The following is a 25,981-nucleotide window of genomic DNA, read 5'->3' on the forward strand; positions in this document are numbered from 1 at the left end:
GACCTTGTATACATATATATATACATACAATACGCAATACATAAATAATAATACAAGAATACATGTACAGACTATGTATATAAGGGTGAGTTTGACGTACGATATTTTGTCGCGGTGGGTAATCCGTGGATCGACGATATCGCGGATCCCCCCTGTAGTCGTTAAGGGGGGTGAATGTGAGTGAAAGAATCGACAAAAAGAAAAAAAAAAATCCAATACAATGAAATATAGGTATAAATAGAATGGAAAAGGGTCGCGAATTTTAATATTACATACATCACGTTAAATTTATCCAACCCGGGATGAGAAATAAAAAAAAAAAAATAAAACATACCGGGGTTACATTGTGTGTACGGACGATGATTGTGTAAAGTTACGGGATGATGACCCTGACACCCCGTTTTGTGCCTGGCCTCCGTTTCGTCGGTGAGCATCGTATCGTTGACGGCACCCGAGGTCGTTTCCAGGGTGGAGTGAACAATTTTCAGCAATAAAATACGATAACGAGCCACGACGTAAAACCGATCCTACCACCGTTCGGATAAAATTTATTTAGAGCGAACGGCGACGTTCGAAGGTGAAACGAACCGTACGAGAAAATGATAATTCAGAAGCAGAGGAGTAAGCGAAAAGAAAAGAAGGAAAACAAATAATTAGACAACAGGGTAGGTTGATTTTTATAATCTACGCGGCAGAAACTGTAAGAAATGTTTTTTTCTCATTTTTTTAAATGCACCTGACAAAAAAAAAAAAACCACGGAATGTAAAAAATATGTTCGAGTTTCTGAATTTCTTGTTCTCTTATTTTTGAAGATTGTATAATCTTTGAGTCATATATATTTGCAATTGTGCGAATAGATTTAGTAACATTTTTATTTTTTACGCGTATGTACAATACATATATATGTTTTTCTTCTTTTAATCGCTATTAGTTTGTTTTTTTGTTTTTACTCTGATTCCGCTTCAGTTCGTGAGTATATAGGATACGGTATTATCAAATCGCGAGAGATAGGCGAACGAGCACGTAGCCTTGACACTTTATCTGCAGACTCGCAGCCTTGATAATTTCGATGTGAAATTTGCCACTCTGCTCTGTATTTCGCGATAGCGGTGTAAAATTAAGGTCAATAGTAGGAGGGAATAATTGTTGGTTGATATCGAAAGAAAGGTCGTAAGAATAAGATGAAAATTATATTCGGACTAGTGGAGAACGAATAAGTAGAGGTAAAAAGAAAAAAAACATGTGCGCGAAGAATATTGGCGAAAATTTTTGCAGGTTTGGAATTTTATTTATTTACTTACTTATTTTTTCTCATAGAAGCGCGGAAGCTAGGCTAACTAATTGTGAAACTGTACTTTTCTCGCATTCGAAAGCATGCATGCTATACACATGTATACATATATATTACAAAAACTGTTTAAAAAACAATGAAACTTTTCTTTAATTTTTTTAAATTTATCCATTCATTACCTCTGATAACCGGGGAAATGAAAATGTTCTACAGTTTGTTAATGGGATTTACAATGTTTCTTTATCACGACGATTCTAAGAGAAAAAAAAGACAAAAAAATTTTTTTTAAACCGAACACCGTTAGCGTTTTTCTTGAATGGAATTCACGAAATCGAAGAGACGACGTTTGACGATTCTTGCTGAAAGTACAAACACGCACAACGTGTACCTGCGACATAATATCAAGCATTGGGAGTGTAATGCCTTATGGAAAATTGGGGCGCACCTGGCCCCTCCGGTGTTCGTACACCACGCGCAAGAGTCCGAGGATCTTTTTTTAACTTGAAGGGGGGAAAGGCAGAAGAAAAGAGAAATACGAAATCCCTCGGTAGGTACGGTAAGGTAAGGTAATTCCTACGGAGATAATAACATGGACAAGGTGGTGGTGCAGACTGCAAGCTGCGCAGAATCGCCCGAGTCACTGTTAAAATATGTCAAAATAGTTGAGGATTACGGATGAAAAATGTAAGGAACGTAAACATCGTGGGATAAAAATTAGCACATTTCACTTATAACGTGACTCTTCCGATAAATAAAACCCGAGTTTAATTGACACAGTTTGTTGAAAATTGGAGTATGATAAATACGTGGGCGTGGGTTTTTACGAACAATCATTCGACGATCCGACACTCTGTACACCTGATGTTCAAAGTGAGAAATAGTTGAATAATAGCCGAAATCCGCTAAACTTGGGTCAAGATCGCCAATTTTTTGCGTTAAAACAAACTTGGGTCAAGATCGCCAATTTTTCGCGTTAAAACTTGTGATAAACGAAAACGAAGAGGAGAAGTAAAAAAGATTTTCAACGGTTCGCGTAAGCATTTGAACTTTGCAGATTCACATATGGTAAAAAAGAGTAAAAAAAAAAAAACACGACAAGCCAGCCCTCGAACTTGCCGTTCTCACACTACAGTTTCCATGTTTATGGAGGAAACAAAAAAAGAAGGATAATATTAAGAGATCTGGTGAAAAGTCAACGTTTCGTTTACGGGATAATCGCGATAACTTTCTTTTATCTCTGAAATTGAAAGAAGAAAGTAATTACAGGGCAAATTGAAGAGGAGAAGAACAAAGAAGGATCCTCGCAACCGAATTCCATTGAAAATCGTCCTCTGTTGAGAAACGGCAAGCCGGTATCTCGTGTCCCGCCGCATGGTAATAACAGCCACCACACCACGTGCCAGACGTGACCCAAATATAACACGAGGCAACGAGTCACGCGGAGGGAAGAAACCCGTGCCGCAATTTGAGGGTCGGGACTCCCGAGAGTCGGCGTTTGCCGTTGGTGTTTTTTTATTTATTTTTTTTTTTTCTTTTTCATTTTGTTTTTTCACCCGGTATATTATCGAAGCACCTGGCCGACCCGGAGCCACGCGTCGTCGAACCTCGGGGTGCGTTTTTTCCCGCGCATTGCACGCCAATTGCCTCTTCGCAAATCGCGAATAGGTTGGAACGAAAAAAAAAAAAAAAAAGAAAAAGAAACTTATACACGGTATACGATACCAGACGTTAAAAGGCCGGGAATTGTCAACGGTGTCAATTGCGCAACGGGTATGTGACTGTGGAGTCTCAACACCAGCTATAAGACAGGATGCGATTGAAACGTTGATAAACAATTACAAGGCGATTGTAACGTGCGGAGGGTACGCGGATCCCTGCAGAGTTTCTATAAATATTTATAATAAACTAGATACGTCGTTTGGAGCAATCCGAGTATACGCACGTTACACGGCGTACGTCGTACGGTGAAATCGGTTAACCACCTATACCTTGTAATATGCGTGTGTACAACAAACAGAAAGTGCATCGATATTAATACGCTTCACCCTCGATCCGTCTGTCTAAATTGTGAACAAAGTGTCGCGATGCTGTTCAACTTGACCACATTTACAACAATAAACCACTGAAAATCGTATTAAACGTCTTGAGTCGTACAGATATTACGACCGAAGTCAAAGTGTAATTTATTATGTAATATGTAGAAAAAAAATTACGATAACGAATCACAAAAACGCGAATCATCCGATATACTAGATCAAAAAATCATGTAGTAAACTGTATGCGATTTTGGATCAAGTATATTTGACGATTCGTGAATTTTGTAATTTATCACGTGATGTTTTTAAATACATTTTTCTCGAAGTTACAAGATAAATAATGTAATAAATTACATGTTAATTTTGATCGTAACACCTTGCGATTCGTCGCTTGTTATAGAACAATTTGTGTAGTTCACAATACGGAAATTGTACGTTAAATTGTAGCGTCAGATCAGACAAGAATTAATTACAGTCTAATCTGTGAAACAGATTCTTAATTCTCTTATTTCTTCCGTCGCAGCTGCATGGTTGGGTTATCGTAGCGAATATCAACAGGTTGAATCGGTGGCGGTGCAACGGCAAAGTAGAAGCACAAGGAGTAGGTCAAAACTGCAGCGCACGGCTCGAAAGAAGAACTTGCCAATCCCCGGGATATATATTATACATACGGGGCATTCCACGTCAAATTATTCTCTCTTCGATTTTGATCGGTGCTTTCTTTTCATTGGTGAAATTTACGCAAAATCGCAAAACCGATCACGGAAAAGGTATGTTTTTAAATCTGAAAAAATTCACACACTGATTCTCTGATTTGAAATGTCACTTTTAAGCACCACGCACGACAGTGGAATCTCAATATTTACTTTTTTTTCGCAAGTTTTCAATTTCTCCATGCCGGAATTGATTTCATTTTTTTATTTTCTACATGCCTCGATACAAATAGATCGCAGTATCGAATTATTTTCATCATCCCGCGATCAGTTCGGATCAGGGAAGAGAAGAAAATTAAAAAAAAAAAAACTCAAATTTCCACATAGAAAAACTAAAAACTAGCATGAAAGAAATAGTAAACATTGATATCCCATTACCGTGTGGTGTTTAAAAATCACGTTTAAAATCATAGAATCTGTGTAATTTTTTTTTCAGATTTACTGAAAATCACGTTTTCGGAATCGGTGTTTCAATTTTGTTTATTTTTTTTTTTTCAAACCTCTCCGACGGATAAAAAAATTTGAAAACAATTCCTAGAGCATTTTTTTTTGGATCGGTGAGAACAACGTCCCAAAAAATGATCAATTTTCCGCGGAATGCCCCATATACTTATACGCATGGATGGACGGGTAGGATTATTAACTCGATTTTCGTGGTGAAAATGGAAGGGGCGATTTTCTCCGCCGCAGGGTCGAGCGACTTGAAAGTGTTTGGCGAGGCGGTTCGCCTGCGTCACGATGACGTCAAGAGACCGAAACAACCCCCCGTGTCCTCCCCCGAATTTCCACCACTCGGCCCTGCCAGCTGCGTCTGACATTGAAATTGCCAGCATCGATCCGCGCCCCAAGGAGGAAGGACGAGGGCAAGGGCGAAGCCTCATCCGAGAATCGAGGACCACGTGAAACGAAACGCAGAGACGTACGCGAGTTGAAAAATGGTTTCAACCCTCCGAGATTCTCGAATCCAGCGATGGAAATCCCCCACATTTGTACAATTCTTTTCGATCTTAATTCGCGGCTCGAAAAATTTGTGGAAAATATTAGGCGGGGAAATTTTTACAGCTCGCTACACCAATTGTTGCAATATTTTTTATTTATTTTTACGTCTACACCTTACGGACTTTCATGTATTATAATACAAATACCCGACAAATGAGAGGGCTGAGAGGGATCTACGGCGTCTTGGTGGATCCGCAACCTTGAGGATTGTATTCGATTAACCTTGGCCGAGGTTTATTCCCGCGGGAAAGGGACCCGTTCCCAGTTCTCTACATCCGAAAAGAGGTCGTCGCCGAATTTCCACTCCCCGGTTTAAACTCTGACCTTAACTTGACCTTAACCAGCCACGCGCCAATTTCGCCAACCCCCTCTCGTCGGGTATATTTTCTCCCCCACATTTCCACGTACCCAAAGGACACCAAGTGTCTCGCTCACCGTTTATATTTCTCCGTCCCTCCGCCGGCATCCACCGGCTCCCACTCTTTTTTCGTCGGCGCAATAACCGTTGACGATGAGGTGGAATCGATTTTTTTCAACGGTTAAGGTGAACGGCGGTATCACTTTTAGCTTTTGCTTTTTTTCACATTTTTTTTTTCTTACTTCAGGCTCCAAAAAAATCTCGGACGAGAATCTATTTCTCCGTATTTTCGCACGACTCCTCGCGGTAATAATTTTTTAACAACGACGTCTATCTAATACAGCAAACATTTTTAAACGTCAAGCTTCGTTACAGCTATGTGTAACGTTCGTCAGGCAAATTGTGAAAGCTTACCCTAACGATGATGAAAGGTGAAAAGAGGGTGCAGTGCGGTTACGGAAGTTCATAAACAGAAGAAGCGGAAGAGACAATATTGACCGCGCGATTGACGCCAATCTGTAAACCTTTGCATCTCCCAATGCGCAACGACGATTAATGGATATAAAAAGTAAATACATATGTATATATATATATATATATATATATATATATAGGTGCACATACGTATATCAACGGAACTGCGCGTGTGAAAAAATATTTTCGCAACGATCGTATTAATATACGTATCGTATGTACTTGAGCGAAACGTCTGTGTCAGAGTTGGCTTGGCCGTTGATTTCTCGTTCTGCAATGTTTTCGCCAAAAGTCTACGTACATACGACATAGAGGGTGAATTTCTATAACGCGAATCGTCCGTCGTCTTCTGTAGTTTAAATGCGCACGCGCTACAATCCGAGAACTTTGCTCATCGGATGTTTGCCAGGTTGACCAAGCGTCGTTGAACGCAACTAAGGATGGGACATGTTCGGAAGATAGTCGATGTTTTGAAAAAAAAAGTCGATGATCTTCGGGAAAAAAAAGAAACATCGATAAATCGTACGCGAAAATACTAATTTTCGTACACGAGCCAAATAAGAAACAATAAATCGATCGTTAATCGAGTCGCCGATAGATAAAATGGCAAATATCAAGTAAGTTTCGAATATAATGTGTACACGAATCCTGCACCGTTTCGGTGCAATTCAACCGACGACGTCGACGCGGTTTGAGGATAAATAATAAAAATTCATCGACGACGATCAACAAACGTCCGCTTATCGTTTCGCATATATTCGTACCGCACGTACGAAGCACCGAGTCTCCAGAACGATTTGAATTATTTATTCCGATACAAGCAGCGTTGGAAAGCGGCAAAGAGCAAATCAAATCAAATCATGGTGGTTATGCCGCTGCACACAAACGTACGACCATAACTAACAAGCGATAAACGTCGCGGGACGCGTTCGTCGCAGAAGTGATTCACCCTTGCCCGAATGCATCGAGTGTATAGAAAAGAGAGAAAAATGGCAGAGAGGCGGAGAGGCAGAGAGAGAGAGAGTAAAAGTATATAAATATATTATTATTCTTGGAATCTCCCATAAACGATAACTTCCAGACGTCCTTAGACTCGGTCGAGGTGCAACGTGATTCCCGAACTGCATTTATGCAGCGCGTCAACGCGTCAACAACAAGAGCTGGGAGATACGTAGGTATGGTAGGAGGATCGGCATGCAGCTGCATCGCGATCGGTGAATCTCTTATAGTTTTTTTTTTTTTTCCTTATTTTTTTTCTTATTTTCTCCTTCATATATATCCACTGCATTTATGTACTTATTCGATTATTTACGATCTCACTCTTCGTCGGATTAAGAAAACAAGAAGCGACGTTTATTGTCGCAATTTTTTCGAAGATTCGTCAATCGAGGAGCGCTTTTTTTTTTTTTTTATTTATTTATTTATTTATTTTTTTTTTTTTTGCGGCAAAAACGATGAACGAACAAGTCGCATCGGGAACCCGCGTCCTTGGCCTTGTGCGTCACGTGTAGATGAGCTTGTAAGTATTCAGATTATATTCTTCTTCGTGACTCACGATAAATTATTCGCTCGTATTTGCGCGCGTTGTTTTATTTATACACGTTACAACGTTAAATACCGACCGTAAGAATATCCGACTCTACGATAATTTATGCACATGCAACAAGGTGGCGACAATTTTGTTCGCACAAGATTCCCCGACTTTAAATCCAGTCGAAAAATTCAGAATCTACCCGAACCTTTTTCCACGAAACTTAGATTATGCTACGATTCACACTAATGATTAAAAATTGAACAATACCGTTTGCGAAAGTTAGCTTATCGTTAGCTGAATTAATAAAAGTACCTTTTTCCCTATGATCCATCGTGATCGAATGATCACGAGTTGAGATTAAGGGAGGGAGGGGGGGGTTACATATTGTACGGTCTAAAATCATACCTAGCCATTTTTAGCAGCTTGTTTTTAACGAAAATGAAAAAACTTGGAACGATCTAACTTTGAGGGCTTTGTTATTTATAGTTTCAAGAGGATTTTAGAATTTTGCATACAAGTAGAAAATTACTCGGAAATCGAGGACTTTCGCGGTGTGGCGCATTTCCTGGCATCACTTCCCAACTTGTAACATTTTTTCAGTTAAAAAAATATTTTCTGGTTCGAGCTCACAGTCCAAATGTAAGAAAAAAAAAATTGCTTTCAAATATATATACGATTATGAACAAAAAATTGTTAAAGAAATTTTTATAAAAAAAATGTTGGGATAAAAATTCAATAATCCAAAGACGAGCTCGAATCGATGAACAAGTTTCAAAAGGTTGCGTCAAAATTTAAATTCGATCGGATAAACGTTGACCGAGGATTCTGCCCCACCGGATTTTTCTCATACTCCTCATTAATTTCAATGAAAAAATTCTAAAATGTTCTAGAACTCTTACAAACAGATACGATTTTAGACCGTCCAAGCTATACCTTCTCCTCCCCCCCCCCCCCCCCCCGCCCGGCCCTTTCGTCTGGCACGTAAATTTTTGAAAAAATTTCCCCCGCCCCGAGGAAACTTTTCCACCAAGGGTTCAGCGAACTTCTCGCCACACGCTCTGTAATCAGCTTTAATAATAATCCAAGTTTACGACGATTCCAGGTCAAAAGACGTGCCGGAATTATTATACGAGCGAGTGAAAATTGTCCGCGGAATTTCTCACCGAGTCATACGAATATATATATATATATATATAAACACACGCATACGCATAACGGACTCGAGATGCAGGTTTGTGTCAGCTAAAGAGATCGCAAGTGTGCAACAACTGCACCGGGCAAACCTTCAGATTCGTTTCATTAATACCTACCCCAGACCTACAAATTTATACCGCAACGACTCTCGCTCGTTTTCTGCATAATTTATCGTTCGAACGTGTATATCCGCGCAAGTATCTCGCGCGTTTGTTAAACAGTCGCGTTAATTCATCCCCTTTACCCTCTCGTTGCCCCTCGCAAACCCCGTCGATGGTTTTTCAAAACTAAACGCGTTACGCTCCCGCGCTTCAAAATAACCCGTGAAAATATGCGACATCGCGAATGATTTTTCCTCTTACAATCCGAATAATGTAAAGTGTGTTTGGTAAACTCTGGACAAGGTCGTTTTATATTCGTTGCAAAAAATCGTACGCGTGTGTATACGCATACAATGCAACGGACGGTAAAAATGATCGCGATCGGGTGGTGGAAAGAGGAATTTTCAAACAATTTACAAGGCACGTATACGTATATCTACAACGTGCATGCACGCTGTGATACAAGGTGCATTTATTACGGATATAACCTGCAGAGGTTAGGTCTGTACCTAGATACAGATATATGAGGTTGCAGAGCTGGTAAGATACCTACTTCTGCGCCACGTATGATGTACTTGCTTGCATACGTTCATGCGTATGTAATGCACTTCGGCGAAGTTGCCTCGACATACATATCGCGTCGTCGAACAAAGGGTTTCATAGAGAGACATTGCAAGCGAGTTTCTTCGTTAGCAATAAAATCAGCTAGGCTTGTGGTCAATTATTGTTATACCAAATAATCAGGGAAATGAATTATAATATTGCAATATTTCTTTTTTGTTTATTAATAATTTTTATTCCACGTCGCCTCGTTTCGTTTTCCTTCCTTAGCCGAAATTTTATTCTCGCCTAGTCTGTCAAATCGGAGAAAATTCCGTACCTGAGATAATGATTTTTTATTTTGTGTATATCGATGAGAATAGAAGTTAAGAAAAAAAAAAAATTGAATCGGGGTACAGGTTTACAGCACGTTCGTTTTTTCGTTTTTTTACCACACCTTTCTCTCTCTCTCTCTCTGTCTCGCCTCTTTCCTCGCAGTCTCTTCGCTGAATTTCCCTCCATGCGCACGCAATGTTCATTTGCTCCGTATTTTCATCATTCCCACTTTAAATATATCTCTATACCGATAAATCCCTTCTCGCGCCGTTGACGATATATCGCAATTCAACGACGATGCAGCAATAAGAGAACGAGAGCACCGAAAGCGAAGATGGAGAAGGAGAAGAAGGATGATGAGGATGTCGATCGTGACGCAACGTCCGGTGATTCCATAATAATAACAATAATAATAATAACACGGTAATAAGAACGCAGTAAGAATGATTGAAACGACGGTAACGTTGAAGAAAGAAAATAAAAAAAAATTATAATTTCAATGTGTAACGTTGTCGCGTCTGAGAGAGCAAAAATATTTATACATCGATATGTCGCGTACCTATATATACACATATATGTGTTATATATATCCATATACCTCATTCACACTCCTTAGCACACACGTCATGCGCATTTCTTTAAATGACCGTTTGACATTGTCTGGTCAGAGCTAAATCTTCCGTCAGAGAACGGGAGAGGGAAAAATAAGGAGAGAGAAAGAAAAAAAAAAAAAAAAACGCATGGAAGTGAGAATGCGTGAACGATGAGAAATAGCGACAACGACAATAATATGCCGACGAATATATGTATAGATGCGCGCGCACGCGTGTGTGTGTGTGTGTGTGTGTGTGTGCGTGTATCTACACGGAGCTGCGGAGGGAAATTTCCAGCTATAGTTATACTGGGTATATAGAGTCCTAAGCTATTTTCGTAATTTTCTATTTTGTTAGTTTTTTTTTTAATATCGAATTGTTTTTTATCTTTCCTACGATAAGCAAAAAATATGTTTCTTGGTTACAAACTGAAAACGAGCTTTGTGACCCTGACTTGTAAAGCTACTGTTTGTGGGATATGTGTAATACATACATATATATTTCCTTGTAACCATTGCGACGTGTAATTTCATAATGGTGAAACAATTGATAAATTCGTGTAGAAAAAACTTGTTTGATCTTGCAAAAAATATAGCATATCGAAGGAACAGATCTAATATTACAATATAACCATAATATCTAGTATTCTGAGTACCTAATAGAGATATTCTGGTAATTTCAACTACATCTAAATCGTAGTAGTAAATATGTTACGAGAACAAAAATTTGCTAAATTTAAATTTCTAACCGGGTATACTAATAAGTTTAAAGTAAAAAAATTTTTTACGAAACAAGTTAAGTAAAACGTCAAATAGGTTATCTCAATGATTCGAATTCATCCCTTTCGGTTGCAACAACACGTCACGACAATACGCGACGCGCAGTGAATAAACTCTTGCCGTTATACGCATCGGTCAATTAAATCAGCAGCGATAAAACAATAATAACGCAATTAGGAACAACCGGTACCGCATTTTTCATTCGTAATTCAGGGTTCGAAGAGGGGCCCGAAAGCCGGGACGGACGTCGTCCAAGGGACTGGGAATTATAGCCTCGAGACGAAACGTAGCACGCGACTTAAATTACGCCGTCCGGCGCACCGTCCGACTTGCACAAAGTGCAATTCCATACGACGATCACTGCAAGCTCGCAACTCCAGCAGACCGAGCGTTGCTTACTTTAATTTTTACAGTCTAGATGCGTATAAACAGCGTAACACTCCTCTGCTCGTCTGCGTGAGATTTGAAGGGGCGGGGTTGAAATCGCATATTTGATCAAACTTTGACGAGACACCAAAGTTTCGAAAGTTCCGAAAGTGCAAAAATGAGTGAAACTTGACGTCTTTGATGATATTTCTTTGTTACGGATTATCGATATTTTTACATTCGGAATCCCGATTATTCCAATTTTCGGTTTTCCTCATTTTTGAACACCGACTCGTCGAAATTCGAAATTCAACTCTATCGCAGCTCCGTTTCTTGAAATTTTTCCCTACCGATACTTTACTTTTCGTAACAAAAATTTTCGAAATCCAGCATTTCCGAACTATGAGCCACAGGTTTTCCGACGATTCGAAACTCCGTCGTTTCGTAAAATTTTCACATGTCTCAACTTCAAGTTTCGCCATCAAATAATTCGTAATCAGACGCTTTCGGAACTTCGACCCCGCCCCTGTTTCAATTCGTATCCATCCATCAGACGTACGTATCTACGTCGTACGAAAGTAACGTACACCTACATCAGCATCGTGTCGAAATACATTCTAACATAATACAACACTCGCACCGTATGCATACGTACATATATATAATAAAAGATTTCAGCACGCGTGCAACCGTGACGACGAATAAAACGGGTGACGATAATATACACGTTATAAACATCGTCGTACGGACACCAACACAGAGATTATCTGCACTGCAAGGTATGCAAGGCAAATACCGTCGTCTGCATGTAATACATACATATATATATATATATATATATATATACACACATATATATGCATATCCTGTGGGTGTGCATCGCAACGCTTGCCGCACGACACGTCGCTTATTATCCGCCGCATTGCACGAAGCGATGCGAATTAAACCGTGGCTATGGCGGAACGGGTAATGGAGGGGCGGGGGAGGGGGGGGGTGGGGGGTGGACGCACCAAGGGCGGCAGAGCTTTGCTTTATTTGCATTTTGTGCTTCTTGCTTTATTTTCACGTCTGCATCGGTATCCTCTCTAACCCCACCGCACCACCACCAACGTACGATCCGAGTGCGTTGCCCTTACGCGTGTAGTAGCATTGAACAACAAAGGGATAGCGGTGCGGCACCGTGGCACGGATAATCGCGACTGCGACACATGAAACTCGATGCGTCTTGTTTCTTCCGTATCAATTCCCGTGGTAACCGCGTGCCAGTCGTATACCTACGAAAGTTGAAAATCAATCGCGCGTGCGCCGAACAATTCGATCTCATTGGATATTCTTGTCCGTCACGCAGGCGGGCCAACCTACGAAAAAATTTGTACGTTTGAATTTTCGAAGAGCATGAGCGTTGAATTCCGACCGTTCATTCAAGGATGAACTTTCCGACTCGATAACAAATGCTTCCCAAGCCTTTCCGAGTCGCTGCCTCAATTATTTGAGATTCTAACCTCGAAAATTCGTACCGACCACATCCCCGCCGGAAACAGTGTTTGACAGCCTGCACGATCAGCCTTATTTTATATGGAATACACGATATATAGCGAAGAATCGTATTCGAGTTCGGCCTGTCCAAAACATGTCTCCTAACCTAACCCAACCTAAGTAAGGTATAATGATCCAGTCCGTCTAGTCTGTAGACAAGATATTTACTTATTTCAATGTGGCTGTGTACTCCAACTCTTACGGTTAAATATACGAAAGTACGGAACATTGTCACCCAATTTGGTTCGGAAGAAACACAACTCTCTTTATAAGACGATGACGGGGCCGGTTGTAAGGGTTAGGACAAGTCCCAATTAGGTGTGAGTGGTTTAAAAAGATGCGCCAAAGCATCGGATTTAGAATTATCCACAAGATAATATGTTAAATGCGGTATCGAAACTTTGCGCGATGTAATAATGTAATGTAATAAAAATAGTAATGTGGTAGGTCAATCCCAATGATCAAATTTACCTCGGTTTGGGTAATTAGAATCATTATTACAGGTGTACGGATATTTTCGAAATAACGATGTGACATGCATGCACACGATAAAAAATGTAAAATTATCAGGCGATTAGACCAAACTTGAACATCGATGTAGGTACGACGATAATAAATTAAGAACGAACGACATCGTCGTGGTGGTTTTTCCAACCTACGGTTACAGCGTTTTAAATCCCCTCGTTTTTGAGGTGCATACATATAACAGATACGAATGTTGTGCAGCGTTGCAGAACCGACGAACAAAAAAATTACTATATCGCGGTGTCCTCGTCTCGGATTCTTCCTGGACCGTGATATTCATATCCGACCCAAGGTCTTTTATCCCATCTTATCGTAACGCTTTAAAAACTATCACACGCGATCGACCCAAGAGAAGATCGTTTTCCAATCAAGGTAAGCGTACCACGAGTTCGTAAAAGATTCGCACCCTGGACCGCGTCTTCGAACTTCCCTCCGTCGCGTGCTTCACGATCGGAAGAGCGTGGGTGCAGATTGTGGTTACTCTCTCATCCGGTTCGACGTGCAAAAGCTCGTGCGGGAAGGGAACGCCTGCGGGAGGAGAAGGGAAAGGAAGGGAAGGGAAGAGAAGAGAAGAGAAGAGAAGAGAGAAGAGACAGGGAAACTGGGATCGGAGAGTCCAGACAGAGGGATGCACCGACCTTGGAGGGATTTTTGCGTCTGATGAAGCACGTTCACCCCGCTGCCATGCTCTCTTAGCTACGTATACTTATATCCATACGTTGTATATGTATATTATACGTACATACATGTATGCATAGGTACATGCAGTACAAGATTGCAACTACCGGCAGCAGGCTCACCCTGAACAACGAACCGACGACTGCGTAATATAATCGTAAAGATATTGCATTTAAAGTCCGTTAGGAATGCAATTATTGTTTATCGTTTGCTGGATCGTAGAAAAATAAAAAATAAAAAGTTCTTCCTCTACTTTTAAACACTCTCTTTTCTATTCTTCCTAACACGTCCAACTCGTTTCATCTCCTTGTTCCGTTTATATGAAAAAAGATATATAATACGTTGGTACCCGCAACTCGGGATGATCAATTATTTTTAAAGTCAACGAATCTATTGATATATAGGTGTAACAATTCAACAGATGTAACGGATCAAAATTTATACAACGACCTCAAATAACTTTTGAAATAGTATATTTATCATAAAATGATAAGAGACCTCTCTCTGTAGATTGTTCAATTCCTCACAAAAATACGTCTGTGAATTTTCTGTGCGACGCATCGTTAAACTAGTTAGAAAAAATTAAACGGAACGAAAAACCATTCTCAGGGAAAATAAAAAAAAGTGCAACGCGCAACCTGTTAATGTTAATATAAAAAGTTTTAACAGGCGTATTTTTATACCCAAATAAAACTTTTGCGCTTGTATCGAAGATATAAAAAATTGTTTTCTTTTCTTGACAAACCGTAAAATAATAATAAAGAGACGAAATAGCGCAAAGTGACGATGATGACCGGTGACCTCGGCTCCGGGCAGAGATGAGAAGAGAAGAGAAGAGAAGAGAAGACAGAGGCTTCTACGTTGGACGGCAAATTTACGCACGAGAAAGAGAAGGGGGAGAGAAAACGAGACCCAAAGAAAGAAAAAGGAAGGAAAAATGTACGAGAAGAAGAAGAAGAAGAAGAAGAAGAAGAAGAAGGAAAGTGACGAGTGAAGGAGCGCGAGAGACTTGTACGTGAGAAGGACAGTTGGGATAAAGAGAATAGAGGGAGGGAGGGAGGGAGGGAGGGAAAGGAAGGGCGAGGGCCAGGGTAGGAGAACCTGACCTCGGAGGGCGCGGTCGGATTCAGGCTAGACTGGGACTGCCCTTGTGCCTCTAACCGACCTTGAGACGAACCTGGCTGGTTTCCCTCCCTCGCGTTACAGTCTTCCAGACCCCATCGACGCGGAGCACAAAGAGAACTAAACTGATCCACGTGCTCGTTGAAAATATTTAATGCTCCTCTCCTCCTTTCTTTTTTTTTTTTTTTAATCATTATTTTTCATTATTTATCCCCGTGTAAGCTTATAGGTACGCATTTATGCAGCGACGTTTTGGAATCGTACCGTAGGAAGAAATTTGCATCCCGTAACGAAGATTTATAAACAATAAAGAAAAGATGCGAAAATTAGACTGGTCGAGAAAGATTCACTTTTTGCGCGTATGGTGAAAACTCTTAACTCATTACGTCAGAGACAAGATTTATTACAGTGGAATTGATATTGGAATATTTTAGATACGGAAAGTTTTGTTGTTATATGATTTTTTTAGTTTCTCATAAAAATACAGTTCTTATGAACAAAAATTAGTTTATATATGCATATAGTGTTACGGTACACTGGTCGACAAAACTGGACAAAAAAAATAGACCTGATCGAATGAAAATAAGTATGGTTTTATAATGAGGGTAGATAGGTACGTATTTCAAAATTAGCGAGCACTTTCCTTGTTCCAAAATATTTTTTAACAGTGTTGTATACCGAGAGTGTTCAGCGAAACACTCGCCTTGAAGGAACACTCGGGCGATTACGGTTGCCAATTTATTGCAGCGTCGAGCGGCGAGTTTCGCAAAAAACAACTTCCGGTATATCTATATTACGGTCCAGATACGAATTTTGAATTTTTTCAAAATTTGACCGAAACGCCCCGACGTTAGTTTCAAATAAATAAATATAAATCTCAACTCCTCAACTCTAAACTCTCTCTCTCTCTCAAGGTCTGTAAGATTTGCCATTTAAAATACACACATTTTTATTCAACTTTCATCATAGATGAAAAAACACAAGTATCTCCAAGTATCTAAGAAATAAATCAGCATTGATGCGACTGTTTTTAACCTCGTTTTCTCTTTTTTTATCCATCTCATTTTCTAATTCCGAATTCTTTTCTCCTCGCACCGACAATTTGATTCACTGATTATACACTTTCCTCGAAAAATCAAACGGTAAGAAATCTCCAAGACGTGCAAGACTTTACAGTTATATCACTCTCTATAGTTCGGTTATATCACCCCAATCTATACATACGTATACTTTACAGAGAAAAATAGCAAAAGAGAGAGAGAGGAAGAGACGCGACAAGAAATTAATCTTGTGCGAGTATTTTTCAATTAATGGTATCGACGGTGGAAAATTGTTTAAGCGTTATTGGGACGAGAAAAACAAAAAAAAAAATTTCACAAAAAATTGTTTCCGCCCGGGATCGAACCGGGGACCTTGTGCGTGTGAAGCACACGTGATAACCACTACACTACGGAAACGTTGTACCATTATCGACGCAACTATTCTACCCAAACTGTAAGTCGTAAAGATTTTCTTCAATGATAGAACTCAGTATTGTCGGGGAATAACTTTTAGTTACTATAATAGTAATTCTGTCCATCGGGTTTTTCGTTCATAGATCTATTCCTTCGCTTTCCTTTTTTTTTTTTTTAAATATATATATATATATATGTGTGTGTATATACATCGATTCATCGTCGAATCGATTAACTACAAAAATTATAATATCGAGGAAATTATAATCGATGAAAATTATAAGAGTTACGATTTTAAAAGAGAGAAAAACAAAGAGGTTGAACAAGGTGTTGGTTTGTTCTTTTCAATTCGAGGTTACTACACGTGTGTACAAGTCAATTGGAAAGAGGTATTGAAACAAGGCGAGTTGAACGATCGTAAAAGCAATTTACACCGAGTGTAGTAAGGCAGCCGACCCGCGCATGTATAAGCATACCTACAAAGCACATGGATCGAGATAAAATGACGAAAGGGTGGCTCTCTCGAGTATTCCCCGAAGAACGCGGTTCTGCGCATACGCGAACAACCGTATGATCCGCAAAATCACGAAAGAGGTTGCCTACTTTTCTTTCTCTCATTTGTGACCTTTACCAGCCAACATGAAGGGAGAAGAAGAGCCGATTGAAGAGAAAGGCTCGCTTCAAAGAATCGCGTCAACTTTGACAGTGAACAAATCAATTCATTACTCAAGCGTGTTTAAACTTACCGATGATGATCGATCGGTTTTCATTCCGCACCGTCTTCTCGCACTGCATCAGCACCGGTCATCGCCTTGGTTCACCCTGAAAGATGTTTCATTCATGGTCAAGTTTCCGGATAATATTATTAAAAAAAAAAAAAACAAAAAGAAAACTGTCGCAAAACCTGGTGGAAGTAGGAAAATGTATGCGACAGCTCTTTTGTCAGTACCTATTTCTCACAAATATTTTGAGTGGCACTTTGGAAAAGTAAACCATCAATTTAAAAAATGAACCACCCTACAGCGTACGCAACAAGGCGAGTGCAACACAGTCGGTATGTAAATGGTTCAAGAAGCCATTAGCCGCCGCATGGTTTCTCCGCGGGTTCTCATGGCTTTAAATTATAATGCCAAAGGAAGAATTTAATCCCTGCAAACATGAAAGTGCGATTGAAACAAGTAGTCCGCGTCGGGATTTATTACAAAACATTTGGATTGTCCGGGGTACGTATAGAGAATGGAGAGCACAACGTGGTGTGCATACACGTATGTTCGCGCTTGCGTATACCTATAATTTTTACGTAGGTGTGTCTCGGTTTCGCCCACGCACAGGCAAGGAAGGCAACGCTCGATAAGATTTCGCGGCATTAAAGGGATTGCGTTGCGCATGGTGCAGTTCACCTCGGGTATCTGTGTAACCTACCTACAATTAGTGTCGTAAGGTCGATGAACGATCGTTCGTTCGTTTCGTTACGTTTGGAACTTTTACTTTTGCGCAGGAGGGAGAAAGTGACGGAGCCTCGATATTCCGCAATTTTCTATTCGAAATCTATCAGTATGTTCAAAGCGAAAGATAAAAGTTTTGACAATATTTTAAAATGAGAGTTTTAAAAACGGTCCTTCTCGCAATATCACTGTAAATATTTATAAATAATTGAGCAGTTGAGTAAAAAAAAAAGTGCGAAAAGTACGGATAATTATTTAGACAAAATCAGAAGTGGCGAGGGTCGGACGTTGGTCCGGTTCGCATGGAATTCTCCATATATGTGTGAAAAGAGTATGTCTTAAAAAAATCTTTAAAAACAAAAGCAGCGTTGATGAAAATCCGAAAACAAATTTTCCCACTTAAATGACCGCAAGCTCTTAAATACACACACGCACGCACACACACATGTGTATATATATGCGAGGAGATAGGTGTGATCCTACAATATTCCGTCACGCCGCTGCATCGCTGGGTACCAGAGAGCAAAGTCCTGAATAGAGAAAGAGAGAGGGAGAAAGAGCGGAGTCGCGGGGTCGACACACTTTCGTTATTATAAACTCGCGGGAAAACGTGCAATTTCCGAGAGCCCGTCTGCGGCAACAGCAACAGCAGCAGCGACTCGACGCTGTTCGCGTTTCATTTCATTCAATTTCCTGGTTTAAGCAATATTTCACCGGTTAACCAACGAACCAACCAACCAACCGGTCGGTCATTAGCCACGCTTGTTTCAATTCCCCCGACTGGTACTCAGCAGCAAACTGTCTCAATCGTTTCCCATCTCTGAACGGATTTTCAGTTTTCACTTTTCACTTTTCAAATTTTCCCTCTTCACTTTCCACTCAATTTCCGCATCCCACGTCGGCGGTTCTGCCCAAAATAAGAAAAAGAAAGGAACGATAATTAAAACGTTGAAACAATCAAGACACTCCTCGTATCGACAGATCAATGACCCTCTATTTTGGTACCTGATCTTTGATTGCGGGTGCCAATGTTTCAGCCCGGAAGTAACGTGGCCGTCATATTGTTGGCACGGCACGCGCTGCTACACGCGTATTATCCAAGATGAAATTCGTGATTTGCGACTACTTTTACTTCCTGCGACCCAGATAAACAAATCGGATCTCACTCGATCGAGTTACGTAAAGGATCGACGCAGAGCGGCGTGATGATGCATGATTGGTGAGACTGCCGTTTTGGTGATTGATTCGAAGATAGGTTTCGGCTGAACTGCCGAGTACCAACCTCGAATACCTACGTCACGTAACGTCGCGTCTCTGTAAACCGTGTTTGTGTGTATGTGTGTGTGCGCGAATGCGACGATTGCAACTTCCGAGCGTAACGATCACGACGAGAAGCAGAAAGCGATAATTATTTGACGTGGTGTATAGAAAAATATAACGACCCAATTATTTACACCGTTGCATATAATGGAAAGTAGAACGAATGGGACTTTCGGTTTCACTGGATATCTTTCACTCGGTAACCTCCATTCCTACCAAGCAGCGCTCTCCCTCCCCTACTCTCGTAACAACACCGGTCTTAAGGTACGGCGAATAAACACACTATACACCGAGAGGAGATACGGTGTCTATCGCTCGGTTGCTTGAGTTCTAACACGATGGTAAAAACTACGCGAAACGAATACAAAGAGAGTGCGTTGCAAGATCCAGACGACGATACGAGGGTGGTTGGCACAAAAAGTCACAATCCTCAGCCTGACTTGATTTTGATTTCAAAAAGGAATTGGAATATTTCCAAGCAACGATGCCTCGTGACGATTCCATTGGTATTCTACGAGCTTTACCGCCACCGATAAATTGGCTCGCACGTCGGAGACCGTGAATCTCGTATAAGGTCAGGGAGGGTGGTGAAATATGACAAAGTAAAACGAAAGCTGGCGTCCAGCAGCTGTGCTCCACTTGTTTTTAACGCCTCAATAAGTTCCCCCAAAGATACATCTCGTACGGACTAGTCCACGTTTACGACCATACGGAGTCATCCGAGGTCTCTCGGTTTCCAGGACGACCAAATTTACTTACAGCGGTCCGATGCAGCCTGGCCACACCTGGTCGAGAGTTTTCTTTCAGTACCGACTGACCACCACTCCCTCCTCCTCCTCGGAGAGGCTGAGTCAAGTTACACGGGGAAAAAAATGGAGCTGCACATGCATCGAGAGAACCGGCAGCTGGTAGCGCGCGCGCGTCTCTCGAAGAGACGACGATTTCGCAAAGCCGGGACGTTTCGCAATCGGATGGGATCAGCCGTCGACGAGTCGGCGTGGAAGCGCGTCACGATCGTGAGCAGCTTCGCCGTCGAGTAGCAGCCAACTTCGAGACGACCCCGTGATCTGTGACCCCAAGGACCGCCGAGTGCAACGACGATCTCGGAGAGAGCGGAGAAAACGTAGCGCGGAATACGTTTCGCGTCTTCCCCGGATGAGGGCGGACCGTTTAAACCGTCGCTCCGCGATTGATCGAAACGAAATTTTTCTCTTTCCCTCTGTTTTGTTTTACACGTAATATATGTATACAATAACATATACACACCGGTATACATAACGAACTTTCTAATTCCAGATGAATCGTAGAAAGAACAAGGTTCCGTGAACTCCATGCTGGGTAGGTACACTGCCGATATAACCGACTTCACCGTCGAGCATCAATTTATAACGCTCTTCGTACGGCAGGACGAAGAGTCCCAGAGCTCGCGTCGAAGGTGCTCGATTCCAGAGCGCTCGTCGCGCTGTGTGGGAAAAATCATGCATGCATCAATGATCAGCGTGGGAGCAGAGATCTCTACCGAGCGTTGTTTGAACCGACCTACATGTGGTTAAATGTGGATTCTGATTGAGCGCACAATTCGCAGTGTCTTGACCCGGGCCTGGATGAAACGATATCCGTCACGATCGTCTAGCCTGGCTGAAAACTATAACGAGTTCGACCGCACTCGAACCATAATTAACGTTCTCCGGAGCAGAGTGCCCCTCTTTGTCAATTATTTGAGGCAAGTTATTGCGACACCGAGAAAGTTACACGGTGTCTCTTAGAATAGTTTCTTCTCTCTTTCCATCCATCCCAATTCTTACAAGGCGTGGTGCGCAACGAGTCCGACAACAAGACGTATCGAGGAACACAATGCAGAGGTGACTGAGACCAGGGTTACACCATCGAGCGAACATCGATTTCGTACGCACACGTGTAGTTACTCTTACGGCTCCAACCCGATGACGATGATGAGGACTAAAACCGCACGCCAAGAGTAGAGTTTCACATTCGTAATAAGCGTTGCAATACTCGGGCTTTTGGTTCATCGCGCTAATTGCGACACTTGCAGGGCCGGCAACCCGGGGAACAAAATGGGCCCGAAATCGGGCCACGATGACGCAACGGGCAATCGGCAAACGAGCCGCGTACGCAGTGAGTCAGCTGGTGTGAATCGATCTCTACACAAGGTGCGGATCCGCCAAGTTGCTGTGGTGGTAGGCACTGTAACACCTCCTGCATCAGAGGTACGGCAGAAGCGGGATCATTGTTATTGGGGAAGATTGCATAACACCAACGGTATACAAGGAACCTCGAGTTGCGCAGAGGGCAACGACACCCGCCATCTTGTGAAAGCTTACTCGACCTCCCGATCACCACGTGTTTCACCCGACGAGGAGGACGTGTGCGGGGGCCTCGTGAGCGTCGAGGTATCCTGTTATCCTGGTACCCTGGTCACGACCGCAGACTTTCAAGGGTGGCAATCGAAGAATGACCGGGCAGAATTTAACTGAAACTGACTGCGAGGTCTGTGGGCCGTTTATTCATCTCCTATTGTGAATGTGCTCGTCTTTGGACCGTTTATTCTTGTCCTATTGAGAATGTCTGTTACGCGCGCGGTACGAGCAGCGAATTATACGGTCACGTTTCGCCCTTTTACGAGACGGCCACTTGCGGACGTCTGAAGTTTTCAACACTTAACTCGAATCATTTCAGTTGGAGCGCAGACTTTTGCACCGAACTACTGTATCTGAAATCGACACTCCTACTGTCGACACGCTTTCTCCGTTATTATGTTTCAATTGAGTGTATAAAACAATAACCGTTGATGTTTTGCCAGATTTTTGGCACAGGCGAGTGATTTCCTTTCTTTTTTTTTTTTTTTTTCACGCCCTGCTTCGGCTCTTATTTTTCCCTACCTATAAGCCGAACCTCCCCCTGTAATTCATTTCCCCGAAGGTTGACACGCGATACTGGCTGGAGGGTGGATTTGGATCAAGTGAACCAAGACGCGCGGTAAACAATTCGGAAATATGGGTCAACGACATTTTTCCGGATTCGTTGGAGGGCTGCGGGAAGCGAAGAAGGAAAGATTACGTCTGCAGGTACCGAACGGGAAGGCGATGACACCTTTGTTTCTTCTTATTACTATAACAATTATTATAAGCTATTATTACTATTACGATCACCGGTTTTTACAATTCGGGAAAAGTAAATTCTTACTCGTCAGATTTTAATGAAAATTGGTACTAGTCGGTTAGTTGAGCGGCCTATCACGAATCTGAAGTCACATCGCCAAATTCAAAATGGTCGAAACGAATCAATACGGTGGAAAAAATCTAAAAGTGTTCCGATTTTGGTGGAAATTGGTGGGCGGGGGTTTTTTGGGTCATGGATAGCGAACTCAAGGTTAGACTTCCAAAATTTGTAGTGGTGGATCCGTTGTAGTGATTAAAAAAAAAAAAAAAATTGTCACACTTCCATGTAATATCTTACCTGAGGGCTTCCGAATCATTAATCACGAATGTTAATTTGATTTGGACTAGTATTTTATTGTTCCTGCAAAATTGGAACATGCAGTGCGAAAACAGAAAGCTCGAGGACCGGCTCACAGCCATCCTAAAGCCGTTTTAAAATCACTTTCATACAATTGCTGCCCGATTTCCCTACCACAAGTAGTATGTACGAGAGAAAGAATAATGTAATAAAATTTTTGAAATATTCGCAAACAACGATGAACGTGATTTCAGAATTCATCCAAGAATTTCCCCTGACTGTCCGTGCATGTGTACTCTCTTTTTCTTTCCCTTTCTCCCCCGCTCGCTCTTTCCCGCATTGAAATAGAAAAAAAAAATAAATAAAAATAAAATAAAATAAAATAAACCAAAACCCGAAATAGCACCACCCTGAGGCATAATTCGACCACAAGGAAAACGCGACGCGTTGTTTATGAATAAAACGATATTCAAGAGTGACAATAATCGTGGCCGAGAGCTATTGCTCGGGAAATTATTTTATGACAGAGTATTTTCGTCCGTCCGCTGCGAACGACCGCTTTCGTATCATTTCTGTATCATAGGAATATGGTTCGGTGCGTGCCGCTTTTTAGCCTTGGTAGTATTTTTCGTTTTCGGTCTTGTTTGTTTCATTTTTACTTTTCGTTTGTTTCGTTTATTTCGTTTTTTTTTTTTTTTTTTAATTTTTAATTTTTGTTTCCCTTCCTCTCTCCACGGTCTCGTCTCCGACAATTTTTCACGCGAGACTCGACTCTCCGCGCCAAGATGAAATGTCCGGTCGTTGCTTACGGTTATACGCGTATAATCGTCATCGTAAATACAATAGGCACGTTATATATTACATCAAGTATATTGAGAGTATACGAGGGTGCTTGTACGTTGCTGGCGATTTTCCAAACTGTCGCTGTTTCTTCTTTTCACTTGCGGTACGTAACGGCGATTCGCAAATTCGGAGATTCCTCGCGAAAAGAAAAGAAATGAAGATAAAAAAAAAAATAAAAAAAAATAAAGTCAACAATTTTTACGTCTCAGATAACGTTCGTCGCAATTTCATTTCCCTCACCTTCGATTTAATCATACAAACGATATATTTCATCCTCGAGGTAAACAAATAACTGATCACAGCGATTTTATCTCACGACTTTACAGGATTTAATTATTGAAATTTGAACCAATGAATTGTGAATTGTGAAATGAAAATTTAGGGATTGTATTACGCTTTCTCAATACCGCGATAAAGCCAAGCGAAAGAAAACGAAATCCTCGTATATATCCTACGTTTGGCAAGCGAAACAAGGACAAGTTTAAAAATTTTCACACAGGTCCTTGAAAATGTACATCGAGCGGTCGTTCGAACATGCGGATCGCCATCGCCGCGCGTCGGGTTGCAATGATCGTATAACACGCGGGAGTATTAAAATAATGAAAATCGGTGTGAAATAGAAATAGAAATAGAAATAAATTTAAAAATAAAAATAAAAAGCAACAACAAGACGCGACAAAAACGAGCGTCATCGACTCTGTCCCGACGCCTCGCGTCCTTTGTCTCGGGTCTTCTTTGGCCAAGGGGCACCGAAAGTTAAGCGAAGAATTATATGCTCGTAAGCCCGCAAGCTCCTTCTGCCCAACAAGTAAGGTCACACACACGCGTGCGCTTCCATCTTCTCCGTATCTCTTTTTCCTATTTAAAGCGCACGGGTGAGGAACCAAAAGAAGAAGAAGAAGAAGAAGAAGAAAAAGGAGATAAGAAAGGATAAAAATACGCGCAAGAAATTGCAGGAGCATTTATATCGGCTGTGTGTGAAAAATATCATTTGTTTTTTACTTCTCTTTAAGTTTCCCTCAAGTGCAAGGAAAAACGCGACGTAATTGCAGAATAAGCCGGTGACACGCACACACACACACACACGTACACGTTGGGGTGGTCCGAAAAAAGCTCAAAATCATCACGCCTGATAGTTGTTGAAAGAACAAATAAGACGCCTGTGTTATAATTTAAGCCCGTAATGTTAATATTTAGTGATATTTAATAACAGTATTAATTTACCATTTTCCATTCAATGTAACTCGCGAAAATGATTTTAGCTATTTCTGAATTTTCTAGCCCAGTAACGAGGTCAATGTACATAAATTTCTGACAAATATTTTTTGACAGGGAATTCAATGCTCCGCCAAAAAAAAAGGTCTATCATAATTTTTCGACAACTCAACAATGTCAAAAGTTATTCAAGGCTAAAATTGAAATTATACAAAAATTCGCTTTATTTCAAGATTAACAGCGAAAACACTGAACTTGTAACAACATATTGTGATATTTTTTTTTTTTTTTTCGACAATCATTTCAACCGCTATAAAATCATGTCGTTCAATTAATTATTACAAGTAACAATCCGTAATACATGTAATTCCACTTGAAAAGACCGTCTTTTTTTATTTGGCAAAAAATTAATTCGCCTTGGTTAATTCGCAAATTTTCAAAATATCCGTACGTTCACGATCGTTTTTCAATCGGAACACGCAATCGGTCAAAAATTTTCTCCTCACCGTCCGTTATTCAAATTCTCAACGCGATTTCGCACCTTGTGTATATCACCACTTCTCAATCTCCTCAATTCTTATCCTAGTCGTGAATTTTGCACATCGAAGAAAATCTGGCCTACAAATTTTATGTGCCAAGGCCTCCTCCATCTTCTGCTGCTGCTGCTATAAAACTTCGGATTCTTGCCGATGTTTGCCGGTGTCGTGATCTACATACCCTGTTTTATCGAAGTACGTACGTACGCAGGTCTGTAAAGAAGAAAAAAAAAAGAAAAAAAAAAAACCTGTGTGCAAATCTCGCGTCCTCGGTACTAGAATATTCTCCGATGCTATTACACTTGTATAATATCGTCAGATTTCACTTCAACGTCTAGCTATATATTCCTATATTTAACTTACAGGTTTAACCCCCCTTTACAATCGACTTGATGCCAAAATTTCACAACTTTGAACAGCTGGAAGAATTCGAGAAGAAATTTTTAATAATCGCAAGAAATCGTGATGATCAAAATTGGAAAACAAATAAAAACATTTCTTTCTCTTTCGCGATG

At 41.0% G+C, this 25,981-nt stretch overlaps 1 protein-coding gene, 1 long non-coding RNA gene and 1 other non-coding gene across 4 annotated transcripts in view; 1 reads left to right on the top strand and 2 right to left on the bottom strand.

Moving 5' to 3' along the window:
* LOC124181129 overlaps positions 1 to 25,981 on the bottom strand; it is a 93,720-nt gene that overhangs the window by 32,497 nt on the left and 35,242 nt on the right. The window contains exons 1-2 of one of the 2 annotated variants that reach the window (XR_006870384.1): positions 20,662 to 20,797; positions 17,377 to 17,452 (exon numbers count right to left, since the gene is read on the bottom strand). This is a non-coding gene — a long non-coding RNA (uncharacterized LOC124181129). Of the gene's footprint in view, positions 1 to 17,376; positions 17,453 to 20,661; positions 20,798 to 25,981 lie in introns of those variants that run through there. The other variant, XR_006870385.1, reaches the window with a different exon arrangement.
* On the bottom strand, positions 16,561 to 16,633 carry Trnav-cac. Its single transcript has one exon. It is a non-coding gene; the product is annotated as a tRNA-Val (tRNA).
* Positions 20,925 to 22,023, top strand: LOC124181128. Its single transcript, XM_046567376.1, has 2 exons — positions 20,925 to 21,373; positions 21,449 to 22,023. The coding sequence occupies exons 1-2, from the start codon at positions 21,339 to 21,341 to the stop codon at positions 21,888 to 21,890; spliced, it is 477 nt and encodes a 158-aa protein (XP_046423332.1). The 5' UTR covers positions 20,925 to 21,338; the 3' UTR covers positions 21,891 to 22,023.

The sequence above is a fragment of the Neodiprion fabricii genome, chromosome 4 (genome assembly GCF_021155785.1).
Source record: "Neodiprion fabricii isolate iyNeoFabr1 chromosome 4, iyNeoFabr1.1, whole genome shotgun sequence".
Classification (NCBI taxonomy): domain Eukaryota; kingdom Metazoa; phylum Arthropoda; class Insecta; order Hymenoptera; family Diprionidae; genus Neodiprion; species Neodiprion fabricii.

Bases quoted from the DNA above. Each gene is read 5' to 3' on its own strand.
- LOC124181128 (XM_046567376.1), top strand. From the start codon at position 21,339: ATGACGATGATGAGGACTAAAACCGCACGCCAAGA. The intron at 21,374-21,448 runs GTAGAGTTTCAC...CGACACTTGCAG, and splicing joins ACTAAAACCGCACGCCAAGA to GGCCGGCAACCCGGGGAACA.